Genomic DNA, 19,318 nt, shown 5'->3' with positions numbered 1-19,318 from the left:
CCCGCTTCTCCACCCCCCCCCCCCCTTCCCCTCAGTCCGGGGATCGCCCTCCCCGGCCTGCGCTTCATTTGTTTTCCAGATGTATCGGCGAGCCCGGCATTTTGGTAGCGATGTGCTGTGGGGGTTGTTTTACAGTCTCAATGGGGTTCCCTCCCACCCCCCCGCCCTTGGTGCAGCAGCGTTTCTCTGTTCGTGTGCAGACCGGAAAGCTATAATGCACGTAGCCCATGGCAGGGAGACAGGCTAGATAATGTATACTTTAATTGGGGCGCGTTTAGAAAGCTGACACTTCAAATATGATAGGCATGTGGGTTTTGAGACCGCAGGAAGAAGGTATGCGGTACGTTCAGGTGTGTGTATTTGAGTCGCTCTGTTTTTTAAATCATGACGATTTAAATTTCCCTTTTGCTGCCGTAAAATTAACCCAGAGATACAGTATGGAGTCCTGTAGTATTTTACGTCGACACTAGGGGTGTCTCCTGCTTTTCACCGCTGCCAAGAAATCAACGCCCTTTTTTAATAAACATTTATTTTAGCCTAAATTATCCAGTACCCTGGCTTCAGGAAGACTCTGGCAATATCTTGGTTTTACAGCTGGAGAAATAGAAGTGGTGTAAACTTTTTCGTTCTTAAATAGCAAGGCCAGCTGTTTATCACATTTCACATTAGATCTCACAGAGTCGAAAATGGGTTTCCTTTTGGTTTTAAGCAGGGGCTTGCAGTCTTTCCATTAAAAAATAAAGTTGCAGCAGAAGCTGATGTGCTGTGCTCAGTCTGTCTTTGCATGTGCACTTCAATGTCTGTTAGGCATGTATTTGGAAAAATACTTTGAAATGTATAAAGGTTTGTTTTCAGTTGGACACTAAACCAATGTGTTTGCTGAATGCCTTCATGCAGTCTGGGATTACATTAAGACTGTGAGAAAAGACAACTTGTATTTTGAGAACAAGGTATTAGTGAAATAAAGACTTGAAAAAAGTTATGATTAAAAATTGTTGCCGTAGTTGCAGTACTGCTAATTACTGTGAATGTATAGATGAACAGTGATCATCTTCCACACAGCAGTTGTGCTCATGCTTTCATTAGTTGGGTCTTCCATGCAAATTTTGTTCTCAAAGACTTGCCTGATACACTAATATGTATAAACGTGAAGAAAATGTTATTTAATCATGATGCCTGTGTTAGTGACCTTTAATGAACCTGTGATTTACTTTGTTTTTTCCTCCATTCTGTTGTAACTAAACTTGTCCTAGCATATTTTGGTGGTGCAATAATGTTGACGATTACTTTGCGATTTCTTAAACAGTGTTTGTGTCTGATCAATTGCAGTATGCAAATGCAGATGCTGGGGGAAAAAAGGTATGCTGGATATTATCTCTACCAGTAAAGGTGTTTGCTCATATAAGCAGTAACTACACCAGGAGAGTCTTCACTATAGCTGTATCAGTGTGGTGGGTCTGATAACAGCTGATCTTGGATGCCTCATAGTTTGAAAACCAAGCTTAAAACTAAATAGCTGATAAACATTAAAAAAAAAAAACTTTTAGCTGTCATTCTTTTTACTGTCACTACACTGTGGATGTTGTCACTGAAAGCATTCACTTGTAATGAGATAGACCTTGTTTCAACCTTTACTTAATTTGCAGAGAGCAGTTCTTTTTCACAGTTTGAAGTAACATTTCTTTTGTATTTGTACAGGACTGGAGAGCTGTCAGTTATAGCGAAGGAATAGGTGAATGTATTGTGTTCATAGTAGGTAGCTTACGATAAAACATAAACATCTAGTGAGTCAAAGAATGTAGTGCTGGATGTTTTGCTGCAGTCAGTTCTAAAATAATCTATTGACAGAGCGTAAGATGATGTGTCCATTACATAATGGTAGAAGTAATGTTGATATGCTATTTCTGTCAGAGTTGACTTAGCAAGTTTTTTCTGTGAGTAGTATTTTCTAGGAAAAGGTAAATAGCACAGATAGGTGCTATTAAACAATCTCAGGTTTGGATAGGTAAATTCTGTTTTCTTTGGGTGGTGTATATTCTGGTTTCATATCCAGCTCTTGAGCTTTCTAATTGTAGGACAGAAGACAGAATTCCTCAGGAGTCACCCCAAACTGTTACATGGTGCACCATCTTAGCTAGACTATTCAGTTGTTTTGACTCACTTGAGTAGCAGTGCTTCTGGTGCATTTTCTCTAATTGAATCTAATCTAACAGTGTTTCTAAACTACTGAAGCCTCCTGTTCCAGCAGAACATTTTTCACAAGAAGCCAGAAAAAACCCAGAAGACTGTCTTAAATCATTGTTTACTGTTTACCAGGGATTGTATTAAGTAGGTTGGTTCTTAGCCGAAGAAAAACCTAGTTACTCCATTACCAAATCATTTCGCAGCTATCATTACAGACATCTGAAACAGTCAGTTCAGTTTTGTGACAGGTAGCAGGAACTCAGAGGCACTCGGGTAGTCCATCTTGTGCCTGACAGCCTACTGGTGGTCTTCCACCACAGGTAGAATAACTGGTCTAGGATTCAAAAAGCACATGTTTAGGTCTGAAGAAGTATTTGGTAGGCTTATTTAAGCCACTTTGTTTAAAAAATATATTTTATTTTGGAAGTAATTTGTAGAGGCACAGAGGCCCAGTTTAAATATGCAAGTTAACCCTGTGATCTACAGATCCTGTTGGTGGAGGAGGAGACATTTTGAAAACTAATTATATTTTTTTCCACTGTTACTGCAATAGAAATAGATTTCTGCCTTTAGATGGTTAAACAGTTTAACAGGGAGAAATGAAAATTGAGCAGTTGAGGGGAAAGTGGTTTGTGGTGGACATGAATCAGGATCTTCAGAATATTCATTTTCTAAGGCATCTGACTTAGCACTGAAAGGGAAGGTTTAAAGAAGTGAGTTTAATAACATCCAATTTGTTGTGTTTTTTTTTAATTCATATCTTAAAAGAGATGGGACTGTCTTCTGTCAATCGGTGCCAGAAAGGGAGGTCTTAGTAGTTTTGTTATTTCTGGGGAAACAAATGAGGCAGAAATACCCATTTTAGTGCTAAACCATTTCTTGGTCTCTTGCTGTCTCTTCATTTCACTCATTTTTGTATGTCAGAAAGGTATATAGGAAGTTTTTAAAGTGTAGGCAAGCTACTATAAGAAAATTATTTATCAGTTTTGATTGACACAATACATTCAAGAAGCAATTAATCTACAAGTGAAGATTTTACAGCTTGCTTGTAGCTAGGCTTTGAGACAGTGCTTACCTGGCAACGTTGCAGAAAGAATAGCTTTTTTTAATTGTACTATTAAATATATTGCTTAATAGTATTCTACTGTAATTCATAAATTGCACTGGCATAATATTTTTCAACATTGCTTTGATTTCCCTGCTAGTAAAAGAAATCTTTTACTTTCCTGCCCTCTTTTATTGCCTGTGTTTAGCCGAGTTTAAGAAAATTGTACCCTCTCCTAAAATGTTACAAGTCTGAATAGGAGTTGAACATGAAACTATTAAGACTTTGGTTTAGTTATATGAAATGGTGACCAGAAAATGTGTTTGTAGGAAAAACTTTCTTGTAATTTGAGCTAATATATGACTTCTTGAAAGCAATTTGGTCTTTATTTCCTTGCCACTCCTCTTTCCTCTCAAGCCTGTTCTCCCTGCTCTGGGTAGTATCATTTGTAAACTTGTAATTGGGAGAAAAATTACACTGCGTTGTTCTTTGTTGATCGGCAGCCAGTTCATTTAGTGACACATTTCCCTATTTTCCATCCTTTTCTTCTTCTGGCCAGGATATTTTTCTCTTTTCCTAAGCTTTATTCCTGTGTGTTCCTTACAGAAAGACCACAAGGGCAAAAAGGGCTGGCTGTTCCCGTGCTTCCTACATGCTTTTGCTTTGCCAGAATCATCAGCAGAAATGGGGAAGGTGCTCCTGTTGAGGCCCTTGTTATGATCATACTCCTCTGCTTCTGGAGGAGCAAGCACTGGGGGAGTCAAGATTGAAGTGATGAGGAAGGAATGGTGAAAGGCATAAATCTACATTGAGAGAGGAGTCAATAGTGCTTATGCTTAAAGGTTTCACAGTTGGAACCTTCTGAGTAGGATATAGTAAGAAAATAAATATCTCATTTTACTTGCCGCTGTTAATTAAAACAGAAAAAAAATTTGGAACTCTGGGGAAACTGTAAGAATTTTATTGGCTGACTTGATTATATAAATACTTAAATATGTTCTTTCTTTCCCAAAGACCCATAGGAGCTTACCTTACTGTACTTTCCTGAAGCTGGTAAATGTTGTTCTTGTTTTACATATGAAAAAGTTTGAGGTCTTTGTGAGGTGTAATAACTTATCTAAGGCCCTTTTTATACATGAGTATGTGATGTCAGAAATGAAAATTTGTAGCTCTGAAAATAAGTCTAAATCAAATTAATTGCTAAAGTAAATAAATTTTGAGGTCTTGGGGCTGATGAATTATTGGAGTTAGAATGCAGCCACCAGAAAATGTGCTGGCACAGTCCATTTGGCTTAAGGCATGTGGTGGTGCTCAGTAATTGAAAGCTTGGGCATACGCAGCCTTTTTTCAACATCTCTGTAGCAGCGTTACCCACTTCAAGTGATTTCTTTAGAGATTACACCTGGAAATGGGCTTTTTATATCCCGTAAAAGCTTTTGAGTTTCTTAGATGTCAGTGGCCTAAAATAATCTCAACACCAGCAGTTTGAGAAAGATCTGCTACAAAGATTGCTTTAATGTGCTGAATGAAGTGGGACAGACTTGGATATGGACCAACATCTTTTAATCTGGGGAACAGATAAATCTTTCAGTATGTAAGTTCAAGTATTGTAGGAGTATTTTCACTGTTGTTTCCCTGGACCAATGATCAGGAAACTTAAAGTATTTGAAATTCATGATTTCGTAGTGATTTAAATACAGGACTAGAAGCAATATATTCTGCTTGATGTATGATGTAGCTAGATTGTTTTGGTCACTGTGTGAAATTCTGTATTTCCTTAGGAATATCGAATATTGAGATCAGTTTAACCAGGGCTAAACTTAAGCTATGGCTTGTCTTCCTATTTAGGCCTGTTCTATGTAATCTGAATGGGAAAAGTCTGTGGCAAGGTTATTTCTTTGTTAAAGTTTCAGGTGTTTCTAAGAATAAAACCCACATCTCTCAAGTAAAGTAGTTTTTGGGGTGACAGTTCTTTTAAATAGGAAAATTTAATCTTAGCATTTTAATGTAGCTTTCTAAATGTATAGCTTGAAATTTTTAATTTGGTACCTGCTTTTTTAGGCCTTTTCCACAAAGACCTTTAAAATGTTTTATGTGTTGCTTTTTAGATTGTACCTAGCGCAGCCACAAGCGTGTTACTACTTTAACTGCTTGGGAAGCTATGTAGATGGTGCAAAACAGGCTGGAGACTATATCTGACTTGTTTGTAACTTGACATTCAGTTGGCTCTGCTATTGATACTCCATTCCACAATTAAGGAAGAATCCCTAGTGATATATATAATCCTTAACTGCATTAAAGAAGTCTCAGAAACCCTTTAAATGCTTTGGATTAAAGGACAGCATTGCTCATGAACTGCCAACAGGAGCAATCTTGGCTTCCAAGCTGTGAACAGGTTGTGTGAGGAAATACTCTCAGGTGAATATGTGTGAAATCTTGTGTTGGTGGACTTTTTTTAAGCAAACTCTTTAAGGCAAAGATCAGAACTCCCTTAGTAAGCTGATACAGTGCCTATTTTAAAAAGCTTATGGAGTTTGAAGTTCGCAGACACTTTGTATCATGGTCCAAATTAGGTAAAGTAAGAATTAAAAAAATGTAGTAAGGCTTTTGCTAAAGAACTTAAGTAACAAATCGGGAAGGATAGGAGAATAGGGGATGGGATAGCAGACAGGAAGCCCAGAAGTGAAGGCCAGGATTAATATATTTTTGTGAAGAAGCCCAGCTACTGGAAAAATGGTTTCAGCTGTGATTCTCACAACAATATAATCATAGGATCATCTTGAAATGCTGTGGAACTTCTTTCTGTGGTGTATTTGTGACAGATACGGAGGTTTTTTTACTGTTTATTTTAAACAGCTAGAAACTTTGGTAAGGAAGACCTCAGCTACAGTGCTTCTCTCTTTTTCTGCCCCTTTTCTGTTGTCACCCTGCGAATAGCTCCCTTTTGTACATTTATCAGGTGTTTGGGGTTTTTTTAATAGGTAGTGAAAGACAAAACTGCTGTTTCACTGCTGACTGCATGGTTTCTGAATAGCATCGCTGAAGTTGAAAGAACTCCCTTGAATTCCCTGTGCTCAGAGATGCTATGGCTGGCAGAGAGGACTTGAAAAGGAGTTTTTTATTTTTTGAAATAAACTTCATGGATATGGCATTAGGCCTGAGCTTACAAAGAACTTCTTGCATGCTTTGTAGACGTAACGACAGAACAGCTCTTTCGGTGTTGTGTATGTAATGATGTTCCCTTGGGGAAGTTGAATTTACTATTGAGCCACTACTTAACAGGCTTAGCACCTTGGTGTCTGAGCAGTCATGGGTCAGCTTTGTTGATAACACTGGAGCAACATGTCACGGATTTTTCTGATAAAAGCTTTACGGCATGTAGATCTGCTAACAAGTCTAGAAAAAAAAAGGATTAATAGAAATTCTAACCAGAAATAACAAAAAATCCCAAATGAATAAACTTGATTTTTGTATTTCATTTAATGAAACTATCTTAGCACTCTAATCGTTATTCTTCATAGAGGTATCTAGTGAAGTATTTGTTCCCTACATATTATTAAAGTTTTTCAGGGATTCTCATAAAAATGGGGTTAGCTTTCCTGAAATAGTTCATTGAAAACACTAAGGTTTGTTATTTTAGTAATAATATTAAAGCATTTGTATTTGGCACTGCTGGCGTTAATTTTTTATTTCATATAGTGCATTAAAAAATCAGATTAGTGGCAAATATAAAATTGGAGAGATTAGTAAATTTGAATTGTGTGTAGTCTGGAATGTTAAGTTGCAGCCCTCTTGTTGGTGCGAGTTCACTTTTGAAAAGTTTTCTTTTAAGAAGCCAAGAAAAAATGAGCAATGAGCTATAAGGTGGTCAAATTCCCTTTCTTAATGAGAAAACAAAGTCACATGAGTAAAAGGGACTAAAATTGGGAGGAAGTAGTAGATGGTGGTTTAAAGTCTGGCATTATATGTAGTTATGTAGTAGTACTGTAATGCTCGGTAGTAGGGGCAGAGCAGCTAAAGATTCCAGAAGAATTGGGAGGAGTTGGTTTAAGTGAGAGAGTGGGTGTTTTTTAGCAATAGTTAGATTGTGGTTGCTTTCTCAGAGGTATTGTTTAGCATCTGTGCTGTGTCAAAAATGTTTTGTGACGTTAATCCATATTACCCAGCATCTTGCAAGGCGTGGTTAAAACATTAAGATTAGAAGTGTTCCTTGAGTTGCAGTTCATGCCAGACTGGTGTACAAATACATACGTATTATATGGTGCCTTTAAGGTTTTCAAGCAGTAGTTTTGGAACTACAATGTATGAAGAGAAGATAGGAAGTCGAAGAAAAACAGTAGCCTGTGGTTTTGTGGGCAGATTATATTTACATGTACAGTTGCATCATTCTTTGCGGAGTGGATGCACTTGTGATTTGTGCTGTGCCTTGAATTTGAATGACTATATTCTTGATTGTGAGCTTCCAAAGCAACTGGTAATTGTTACTGAAAGACAGTGGGGCTCTGCAGGGATGCGTCTGCTTGACTTATTTTGGGACTTGTGGACCCTATAAATAGCTGTATTTTTTTCTAATGCTGCTTTGCATGTGCTTTCGTGCTTGCTTTTATGTAGATTTACATCTTAAGGGAATTTACAGCTCTTCAGGACAGCTGTTTTTAATTGTATTGTTAGTTGCAGCAATTAATAAGCTTTGATTTCTAACAGGATGAATGAATCTTTTCTTCAGCAAGTGCTGTGACTCTTTACCAAAAAAATTTATGCAAACATCATTTACAGTAATGAGTGGTGTCCCTCAAGAGATCGGTGTTGGGACCAGTCTTGTTCAACATCTTTGTCAGCAACATGGACAGTGGGATTGAGTGCACCCTCAACACGTTTGCCCATGGCACCAAGCTGTGTGTTTTGGTTGATACACTGGAGGGAAGGAATGACATCCAGAGGGACCTTGACACTTGTGAGGTGGGCAGATGCCAGCCTTAGGAAGTTCAGCCAAGCCAAGTACAAGGTCCTACACCTGGGTCACAGCAATTCCAGGCACAGCTACAGGTTGGGCAGAGAGTAGATTCAGAGCAGCCCTGCACAGAAGAATTTGGGATTATTGGATGAGAAACTGAACATGAGCCGGCTTCAGTGTGCACCTGCAGCCCAGAAAGCCAACCATATCCTGGGCTGCATCAAATGGAGTGTAACCAGCACATTGAAGGAGGTGATCCTGCCCCTCTGCTCTCGTGAGACGTTGCTTGGAGTATTGTGTGCAGTTCTCGTGTCCTCAACATAAAAAGGACATGGAACTGTTGGAACAAGTCCAAAGGAGGCCACAAGGATGATCAGGGGACTGGAGCACCTCCCATATGAAAACAGGCTGAGAAAGTTGGTGCTGTTCAGCTTGGAGAAGAGAAGGCTGCATGGAGACCTCATAGCAGCCTTCCGGTATCTGAAGGGGGCTATAGGGATGCTGGGGAGGAACTCTTCATTAGGGACTGTAATGACAGGACCAAGGGGTAAGGGGTTAAAACTTAAACAGGGGAAGTTTAGATTGGCTATAAGGAAGAAGTTCTTTCCTGTAAGCGTGGCAAGGCATTGGAGTGGGTGGCCCAGGGAAGCTGTGAATGCTCCATCCCTGGTGGTGTTCAAGGCCAGTTTGAACAGAGCCTTGGGTGACATGGTTTAGTGTGAGGTGTCCCTGCCCATGGCAGGGGGGTTGGAACTAGATGATCTTAAGGTTTTTTCCAGCCTGATCTATTCTACTATTCTAACTATTCCAGAGCCTCACCACCCTAACAGTAAAGAATTTCTTCCTTATATCCAATCTAAACTTCACCTGTTTAAGTTTGAACCCATTACCCTTTGTCCTGTCACTACAGTCCCTAATGAATAGTCTGTCCCCAGCATCCCTATAGCCCCCCTTCAGATACTGGAAGGCTGCTATGAGGTCACCTAGTTCCAACCCCCTGCCATGGGCAGGGACACCTTCCACTAGACCAGGTTGCTCAACGCCTCATCCAACCTGGCCTTGAACACTTCCAGGGATGGGACATCTGTTTATAAGCTATTAAAACTGGGTTGGAATTCTAATTTAATCTTTTTAGTACACTTTTATTAGCTTGTAGCTAAAGTGCTAGATGTCTCTCTTTGATATTGAATATTAAATATTTGTGTTCTTTACATAAATATGATACAAGTTAGTTCCTGCCCTGTTGAACTTGAACTAAAATAATCTATGGTTTTAATTGCATTTGAATACTATTTCAGATGACCAACTCCTGAATGGACGTCGCCTCAATGTTATGATTTAAAAAAACAAGTCAGTATTTTCTCCATGACACAGGTCATATAAAGAAAACCGTTTCAAGAGTTTGGAATATTCCATTGCAGTGAAAACCCTAATTGAAAGCAGTGTGGTATTTTTCTGTGTGACTTAAAATGGAAGCTGGTAATACCTGGCAAACCTGTTTAATGTTTTGTAAAATTCTTGATATTTTAATTACAATGATTTTGATCCCTTTCTATTGGATCACAGTGTTGGTAGGGCCTGTTTTCAAACTGTGTGACTCATCTTTATTCTTTACTGAATTCTTCATGAGTCCCTGAGTGGCATAACCTAAACCAGAGCTTGTTAAAATGTCTCAATTTAATAGCTGACAGCTGTAAGTTCTGATGAAGTTATTTTCCTTTTGAAAAGGGAGGAAAAAAAAACAAAACCCCAAACCCAAAGTATTAAGATTACTGTTAACTCTTAGAGATGGTTAGTAATACTGGAATACAATCTGTTTTGCACATTCTGTTTCTATGCAACAATTCCCTTTCAGCATAGTCTGCTTCTTCCTTTGACTTGCACATTTTGCCCAGTTCTGCATCTTTGCTTCCTTGATTGTTTTCTGTTCTTGTCAGTTCATGAAGTCAAATAACTTTTTCTGTTTTCAGATATGTGTCCTTCACACAGTTCTTTGCAGTGTTCTTCAGCCTCTTTTGCGATAGATCCTGAATGACAATTCTGTTTATTGTCGTTTTCCATTTGTGATTTTTTTCACTGTACTATTTCCATTTTCTCTCCTCTTGGAGAGCCATAAAACACTTATCCCTTCTTCCAACCTCAGATGGCCCTTTCTAGCACTAAGTGGTATTAAATTCTCCATGATTTTTTTTTAACTGGGAGGGAAGGCTGATGACAGCATCTATTTATGCAACCTGTTTCTCTGCTCTTAGACCGTTTGATCAAGTAGCCTGCTGATCTGTGTGACTGTCCTGAATCTGTTTTAAGTCCCTGTGGTTACAGCCTGTCTGAATTGATTATATTCTCTGAATTGGCACTTAAACTTTCCTGATCAAGTTGGACTCTTCTAAACTCTTAGTAGACTGTTGTATACAGTACAGCTGCATCAACTTTATTTTTCCTTCATGCCTTCTCAGATCCATTCAAAAAATACCTGTGCAAGTCTTGCCAAAGCCTTAATCTTTGCAGTTAACTCATTACTGAATACATTGTTAAAATCTGAAATTCAGGATAATTGGTTGGTAGAGAAAGATGCACTGATCACATTGGTTTGAGTATTTCTAACCTCTTTCTATGAATAGGGAATTGTATTCCACTGTAGAATAGTCTTTTGCACCAAGGAGTATAATTCAGTTGTATGATGCAGCCTGTTAGCTTCATTTCTAGAATGTCTTTATTTTCTTTCCCCTCTACAAATACTGCTTGTAGTGGAACGATGAATCTATGTCTGAATCTCCTGAAAAACTGAAGCCTTCTAAGCTTACTAACTGATGCTCATCTCCCTTTTTATTTAATTTTATTTATTTTTTTGCTTTCACAAGTTTACAAGCTGCTTGTGTTGAGAGACCTTTATGAGATACATTGGGAACAAATACATTAATTGGTCTGTTTGTCAGTTGCTGTCTAGGGATAACATGCTCCTGTTTCATTTCCAGCTAGGTTCTCATCTTTCATATTTGCCACAGCCTCATACACATGTGAGATATATCTGATCAGGCACAAAGCAGGCCTGTAGCCATTTCTTGCAGAAGCTAGGGAGGAGGTTTATTTTCTCTACTTGGGATTCTGTGACTATTGCTACTCTCTGACTTTTGGAAAACCCTCTCCTATGAAAAGTATTATTCCAGTACCTAAAGGGAGCCTACAAGAATGCTGGAGAGGCCCTTTTTACAAGGGCATGTAGTGACAGGACAAGGGGGAATGGCTTTAAGGTGAAAGAGCGAAGATTTAGATCAGATACTAGGAAGAAATACTTTACTGTGAGAGTAGTCAAGATACTGAAGTAGGTTGCTCAGTGAAGTTGTGGCTGCCCTATCCCTGGAAGTGCTCTAACCTTGACAGGGCATTGAGCAACGTGGTCTAGTGGAAGATGTTCCACTCAGTGCAGGGGGATTGGAACTCCATGATTTCTAAGGTCCCTCCCAGCCCAAACCAGGCTATGATTCTGTGGTGCTCCTTTTCTAATGCTCATAGCATTGCTGAAGAGCAGTAGATTCTATTAGAATGGAATAGAAAAAAGAAGTGATCTATTCTGCCTGTACAATTAGGGCTTTCGGTGTTATATGTGATCATCTTGGTACAGACAAAATCAGGAATTTCAGAAACTCCTGGAGACTGAGTCACCCTTAGTTTTACTTACTTTTTTCTGTATTTGAAGTGTCGCAAACCATATTTTTAAGAGGGTAGGGGTTTTGATTCTATAGATGTTGTTAATGCTTGCCTCTAGCTTCTGAAAATTACCCCCTGAAAAAGTTTAAATTTGCAAGCATGGTAATAAGTAGTGAACCTTTAAATGACAATAATTTCCACAACATACTAAAGCATGTTTACAAACCATTGCAGAGGAAAGGAAGCCTGCCTTTCACACCTCTCATGAATCCAGGGGCGAGAGTACCTCACTGGATCTATTACAGAGAATGCAGCTCATTTTTTGACTATTTCTGTTAATTCTGGGGGGATGTATTTGAGCTACCCATTAACTTGGCAGAGTTTTTACTGGGATTGTTCTAGAGAGCTGTTAGCTGAAGCTCCATAGTTCTTTTTGGTTTTATAGTACCTGGAAGCTGAGAATTAAGTTGGTATAATCGAAAGCAGCCGTATGGGAGTGTATCTATATATAGTAAATTATATTTCAATATGGCTTTAGGTGAAGTTAATATCTTCTTGTAAAATAGCTGTTCTGTTCCTGTTTCTATGTAGGGCAGCCAGTTATTAATTCCCAGTTCTGCTGGACTGTTGTTCTATTGCTTTATATTGGGGTGGAAGTTTTGAACATGGTCTGTTTTCTTGGGGCAGAAACTTTTATCTCCAAATTGTTGCAGAGAAAGGGAGAAGCTGAAAGTGCTTTAATTGCCTACTAAATATTTTACTTGTGAAACAGGTGTTTTGACTCTTTTGGGTAGTTCTGTCTTTATTTCAGAGATTATAAGATGCTAGATAATATCTTGAGTATGATCTGGTGTAACTGCCAGTGAAAACTGTGACTTGGTTCACAGTCCTTCCAGGTTTTCAGGGATACTTCTTATGCTCTGGTTTCATGTTTTGAGCAAAGCTTTGTTTTCTTTGTTCTGTGTTACTTTATTTTTCCAAATCTGGAGCTGTTTTTTCACACAAGCATGACACAATTTACTGCTTGCAGTTGCTATGTTCGTGTTTGGCGATAAAGGGAAATGCCTTCTTGGAAATGAAGTGATTAAATCTGAGATGATCATAAGTGGCCAATGCCCAGTTTATATCTATCAGTATCTTGAAGAACAAGATCAACATGATACGTTTTTTGTTTCCCTTTAATACCTCATTAAGTGTAAGTTGATGTAATTTCTTTGTTATGAAGACGTTGACCCTTAGCTCTGATAATCCCATGGCGCCTTAGTCACTGGTATAATCAGTCACATGTTGTGCTTTCTCTCATACTCTTTGTTATAAGCTTTTGCATTATATTCTGACAAAATTGCTGCCTTTGAAATGCTGTCTAGAACTCTTTACAACTCCGCTTTCATTATTCATGGGGATTTATGGTTGGGATTTTTCTATATATATAATTTTTCATTGATATGTCTGTTGCCTTGTGGTCTTCTTTGTATCTTCTAACTTGTGTTGTACTTGGATTCCAGATTTTTTGGTTGGACAGCATAGTTTTGTTTTCATTTTCACTAGTGTGGTCTTTGTGTAACAACGCAGTCATGGGGTGGATAGATTGGGAAACTTCATTGTAATTATCTTTAAAGTTGAGAAAGAAGGCTGCTGTGGTCTTTGCTTTAGCTAAGGGAATTGAATAAACTTCGGTGAAGAGTCTTCTGTAGTAAACCTAGGAAGAGGTTTTGAAGGTGAAACCAATATGTCAACATAAGTGGAACAAGTAAATTAGCATCTTGAAAACTTTTTTGTGACTCCTCCATAAGCAGTGGAGGACTAACTTGTCATGTGAACTCCTAATTGCATCAGAGCATACTCTGATCTAGTGATGGCAGAACTTTATTGTTCCCCTACTAAAGGTTGAGTTGCTCCAGAATCTTTCTGGGAAACTCCTTTTGGAGAGTTCATTATTCATTTATACATTTAAAATTACAGGCTTCTGAGAATTTTCAAAAGTGATGCAAGCTTTAGAAATGCCAGCTCTGTAGTGATTGCATAAGTAGATTGGGTTCTTGCCTCTAAAGAGCAGTAGCTGGGAACTGCCAAAAGTGAAATTGTCTAATACCACAGAGGGAATTGTATGTTAGCTCATAATGTTAACGCTTTTGTTCCTGTGACTGTTTTTCTCATAAGTTGTATTTACAGATTGCAGTGCTTAAGCAAGATTTTGCTGTGAGAGCTCCGAGCTGTTTTGTCATGAGAGCTTATGATTTCTTGTACATAAGAGGTTTTGCTTTTCTCCTCCATATAACAAAATTGGTTAGTTTTCTATAAATGTGGCAGTCTTTTTTTCTGCCTCACCTTGTTTTAAAAACTGCAGTATGTTTGGTTTTAGTACTGTCAATTATCTACTTGACATATTGCAAACTGAGAGATCATAGAAGAGAACTTTATTATTCACACATTAGAGATGCAACAATCAAATGATGCAAAGTCTAAAGCAGTTCACTTATCCTTTAGATTTTTACGATGTGTACATCAGACTTGTTGGAAAATTATTTGTGCACACAGACTCGTATCTAGTGAATGGTATTACCGGTATATGGTCTGATTTGATGACTTCTTTTCTCCTCCAAATTCAGGACTAGGACTTTGGGGTAAAGCTGCTTTCCATCTTTGATCCTGCTTTCATCTTACGGAGTTTTACGAACTTTTTCTTTCATGTTTCTATTTGGTCCTTATGTCTCATTCTGTTTTGGGAGGCAATTTTTCTTGGAGGCACCATTTATCTGCGGCTAAGTAAATAATGTTGTATGTCTGTATGTGTAGATACACGATTAAAACAAGTACTTCATCGTACCTTCAAGATCAATTAAGTTTAGATTTTTGCTAGAAGCTCTGCAGTTGTAATTGAGTTCAGATAGGAAACGCTATGGCATTTATGTATATGAATAGAAATAATCCCTGCTATAAATGAACACTTTATGGATTGCTTTTCAGTCCTAAACAAATCGAAAACATGAAAATTTAAAAGGACTTTTTATTGCATTTTAGTAGATGCACTTTTTATTTCTGTGTTTCTTTTAATATTAATAAAGCCAAAGTTTTATTAAAGGCTGAATCCTCTTACAGTTACACTTTTGATTCCTTTAGTTTTCCTGCTTAGTAGAAGCTTTGGCAACAGTAGCTATCTCTAATTCCGGGTTTGCTTCTTGGTTTAGGGCTTCCCTGTGATATCCTAGAATAGCTACTGTGATGGCCTTAAGCCATTAATATCTCATGCTGGAGGAGACCTGTGGACAGTGGAGGATTTAAATAAAGCATAGCAGAAGTGACTGGCCAACTGCCAGCTAGAGGACAAGTGGCTTCCCTTAAAATGACTGACAGAGCTTGAGCAGGCTGGATTAGATGGTGACTAAGGAGTAAATTGCAGGCTTTCCCTAAGGATTTTTATGGTCTTTCTTGCCTCCTGCATCCTGAGGGGGGATGTGGTGGAACCTGATGTACACCCAAGAGAGAAGCATATTCTACAGAATCGTCACTTCTTTTGTTAGGAACAGATTGAATAAATACATCCAAAATAAGGGTTTTGTGGTAAGACTTTTTCATTTTTCCCTTTTTTTTTTTTTTTTTACATGTGGCAAAGGGAATTATAACACTTTATGTACTTGCAAAGAGCAACAGTGCCAGAATGCTGTAACAGCTTTAACCTGACTTGATCTCTACTGTAATCCCAAATCCAGCAATCCCCTTTGCCTTGGTTCATTATCTCAGATGTTTGCAATGTAAATGCCATGCTGAAGAATTAGGTATTAATCTTTTTTTGAGTTACTTCAGTACTGAAGGTCACGGAGTGTTTTCTTGAGAGGCAGCATTAACAAATCTAGGCTGCTTTGAGGGTAACACATTTAAAACTTGAAATCTTCTTCCAAAGGCAAGTTAAAATAAGCTGGGGGGGATTTTGATTTTTTTTTTTTTTAGCAGTGCCCTTTTTTGACTACGGAATACTTGCAGATTTCCTTGATATTTACTGTTGATTAGCATTGAGGTGAGGAACTGAGAATATTCACAGCAGCTGTAAGATCTGTCCCTTGTACCTTTGTAGTTTCACCTTTAGAGTTAAGATCACACATCAAAAGTGAACTCTGACACAAGTTCAGTGGTTTATCAGCATTCTAGTAAACCTTCTAAGACGTGTAACTGAAAGCGTTGGACCAGAATTTACCATAGCTTCAAGGGCTGATGATTACACTCATCGGCAGGTACAGAGGAGAGAACAGTTTATGCTGCAGTCACAGAACAAAGGCCGTAACCAAAGAGGAAGGTGGAATAGAAGAGTATGTTGGCAGGCTTATGTCACTAGTCTTAAACAGCTAGCTGGAATTGTAACAGAGGTGCTGAGGAGTTACGGATGTATCATGCTAGATAGTTGTATCCTCTTGAAAATTGCGGCTGCCAGAAAATAAAATGCCTCTGTCTCCTCAAAGGAAGCCATAAATTGGTTGGACAACAATGTGTTAACTAAATATAACTATTTTTTTTTTTATCCTAAATGAAACCTGTTAATTGTCATGACATCTTTTAGATTAATTTTTTTAAGAGAAAATATTCTTAGACCTTTTAAAGCATTTGACATTTCCGTAACTACATTGTCTGGGCCTTTAAAACATGCTTCTCAGTTTCTTCAACTCTTGTATCCAAATCAACATTTGGATAATGTTTGTGTATGTGAATAGAAGGTAGATGAAAACATATTAGCAATCTCTTGGTAAATTTAGAGTTGTAAAATAACAATCTTTCCATATGGGTCCAAGTATTAGATGATAGCAGTTTCCAGTTTTTCTCTGTGTGTTGGACAAGTTTGGCTTAACGTCTTCAGCTTGAGAAGCTTCAAGTATTGTGTTATAGCTGAGTCAGAGAAATTAAAAATCATTAGAGAAATTCCTACATAAATTGAACTCTTGAACTAGATTAAATAGCCTTCCTGCAAGGCTTTTGTGTTTTTTTTTTTTTTTTTTTTCCTCTCACAGTTTTATGGGTTTTCCCAATAACCAACAGTCATAGTTGGCAAAGCGATTGTGTCCCCAAAGTACTTGGAATAACTTTAAAAGCAAGTTCAAGCGTGCTTTGTGTGGTATTTTTTTTTGTTTTATTTATATATATATATATATATATATATGCATATATGCGGGGTGCATCTTAAAATTTGGTGCATGTTGAATCCAGTCCTTGTCTCTGCATACACTGGGAACTCTTAACAGGTCATAGGAAGCATTAACCAAGACTTAAGGTCAATATAGAAATTTCATAGTTTACTTCGGCAAATGGATCTTGTGTTCAGAAGTGCAGGAGGAAGTAACTATAATCTGTTGCTGTAATATTCACCTGTTTTCTGGTTGAGTAAAGAATTAAAGAAACATAATGGATACTCTTCCATAAAAATACTGTAATTTTTTTGATAAGGCACCATTGCAAGATTTCTTTGGTAAAGACCATGTTTTGCGTTTCTTCCATGACCCATGCCATTCTGTAAATTCAGTACATGAAGCCATTAAAGTTTGGTTAATAATAAAAATTACTGATTTTAATGGGAAGCTTTACTCAGTAAAGAGCAGGAGAGCACAACTCTGAATGAACTAGCTGAATGCCAGACTCCTTTACAAGTCAGATTTGTGGTCTGTGCTACTTACGTGGTACCATTACTGTTGCTTCTGTGTTTTTGTTCCTTGCCTTTTCCCATGTAATCCCTTGCTTTTCTGGATAACCTGCAAGAATTCCTGTTTAATTCCTTCTGTTGAATTTGTGGACAACTAAATATTCACTCCAAAAGATAACAAGGTGCCCAGATTTGACGCTCCAAATGCCAGAAGTGTAATGAGATGGTTTCCAACTTTCAGATACTATATTGGACTTGTGGACAGACAAGGTGATAGCTGTGAAATATGCAATGGGACTCTTGCACGGATTTGGTTACAAGAAGGAGTGGGGCATAGAGCTGAAGCTGTGAAAATTGTAATTGTTGAAGGTTCAGTAAACTGTTGTCTTCTTTGGGTTTGGCTTGCAAGTCTTGCACCTTAAACTGCTCTCATACTATCTCAGCTTCAGGATTAGAGGGACAAGGAATTAAGCTGCCCCTCGGAAGAGTTGTGTGGGTTTGTTGATGGCCTGGGAAAATAACGTAAGATTGGGAAATACAGTACAGCATATTGCTAGAAGATATTTAATTTTGGAACTTACTGAATGTGAGCTGGGTATCAGGCATTTTTATGTATTTCTTTAATTTCTTCTGTGGGCCATGTTCATAGAACCTAGGTAGACAATATGGAGTCAGCAGTGAAACTGTCACTGCTCTGAAGTTGCTTGAACTTCTACATGCCTTCTAATATAATGCTCTTGAATTTTTTGGCTTTACTTAATTCTTTTGCATCACAATATCTGACTCAACATTAGTATGATTATAAGAACCTCAGGTAGATTTATTCTGTTAGTATTTGAGTAGAAGCGTTGTGCCTAAAAGAGCTGCTAATTCCGAGGAGATAATTTGTGGGAGTTGCACTCCCTATGCTTGGAATACTCTTGTGCAAAGCGAGCACTTAGTAGTTGCTTTGCATGAGAAAATACGACACCAAGCTTGTGGTGGTTTGTTTGGGTTTTTTTTTGGTGTTTTTTTGTTTGGGTTTTGTTTTGTTTTGTTTTTTTTTATTTGTAGATGTTAAATTCTGGGTTTTGGCTGTTAGTCTGCACTATTATCAGTTCATATTTTAAGTCCAGTCTTAGTTTTGGGTAACTGTGTTGTGATATCCCAGTTGTAAGTAGATTTCTTTTTTTCCAGTGACTGCAATGAAAAACTTAAAAGGTGACTTAATTACTCTGAGTCAAACATAAATGCCAAATTCCCTGATACTATCTATAACATCTCCTTTACAAGTTTCCTTCTGTAATGTACAAATGAGGTATTCCTGTTAAGTGTATTGGAAGATAACTGGTAACATGTTTTCCTTGATTCACATGCTCCTGTTGGGCTAAGACACTGCTTCTCTGTATTGAGTAATTTTTTTGAGGGTGTTACAGTGGTGGTTTTGTTGTTTTAGTTTGCTCCTTTCCCCCCCCCCCCATTTCTGAATGTGGTAGATGAAGGTGTTTCTCTTGCTGCTTTTTTCCAGTCAGACTTTGTTCTTGTTTGTCTTGTTTTAGGCCATGTTTTGTGTGGTGCCTACAGAGACTGTGGGCACATCTTTCATCTGTGCTCTGGTAAACTCCTTTTAGGCTTCAATTGCTCCAGTAAGTCACATATGAAATATACACATTACAGTACGTGAGAGCTTGCATGCTTCTGTGACCAACATCTGATTCAGAAATTGAAATACTGAAGTGACTTGCAGCTTCCTGAGCTTCATCTGATATTAATACATATTTAAAGCAGTGTGGATGTACCTGTGGAATGTTCTATTAATGCAAAAGCTTTTAGATCCTTGATAACAAATACCATCCTTTTTAGTTTGCCGACTTGTCTGGTGTTT

General features: G+C 38.0%; 1 protein-coding gene across 2 annotated transcripts in view; it reads left to right on the top strand.

Moving 5' to 3' along the window:
• Nucleotides 1–19,318, top strand: part of PPP3R1 (protein phosphatase 3 regulatory subunit B, alpha) — a 42,668-nt gene that overhangs the window by 382 nt on the left and 22,968 nt on the right. Inside the window, exon 1 of one of the 2 annotated variants that reach the window (XM_057423387.1) lies at nt 3,899–3,922. The exons of the other annotated variant lie outside the window; for it this stretch is intronic. Coding sequence (XP_057279370.1) covers nt 3,914–3,922 — 9 coding nt within the window. The 5' untranslated portion in view covers nt 3,899–3,913. Of the gene's footprint in view, nt 1–3,898; nt 3,923–19,318 lie in introns of those variants that run through there. 2 annotated transcript variants of the gene reach the window in all.

This window comes from Pezoporus wallicus, unplaced genomic scaffold (genome assembly GCF_028554395.1).
Source record: "Pezoporus wallicus isolate ANWC-B61680 ecotype Strahan unplaced genomic scaffold, APGP_CSIRO_Pwel_v1 contig_4191, whole genome shotgun sequence".
Taxonomy (NCBI): Eukaryota; Metazoa; Chordata; class Aves; order Psittaciformes; family Psittacidae; genus Pezoporus; species Pezoporus wallicus.
Note: the sequence above shows the minus strand (reverse complement) of the source record. Positions and strands in the feature narration are given on the sequence as shown.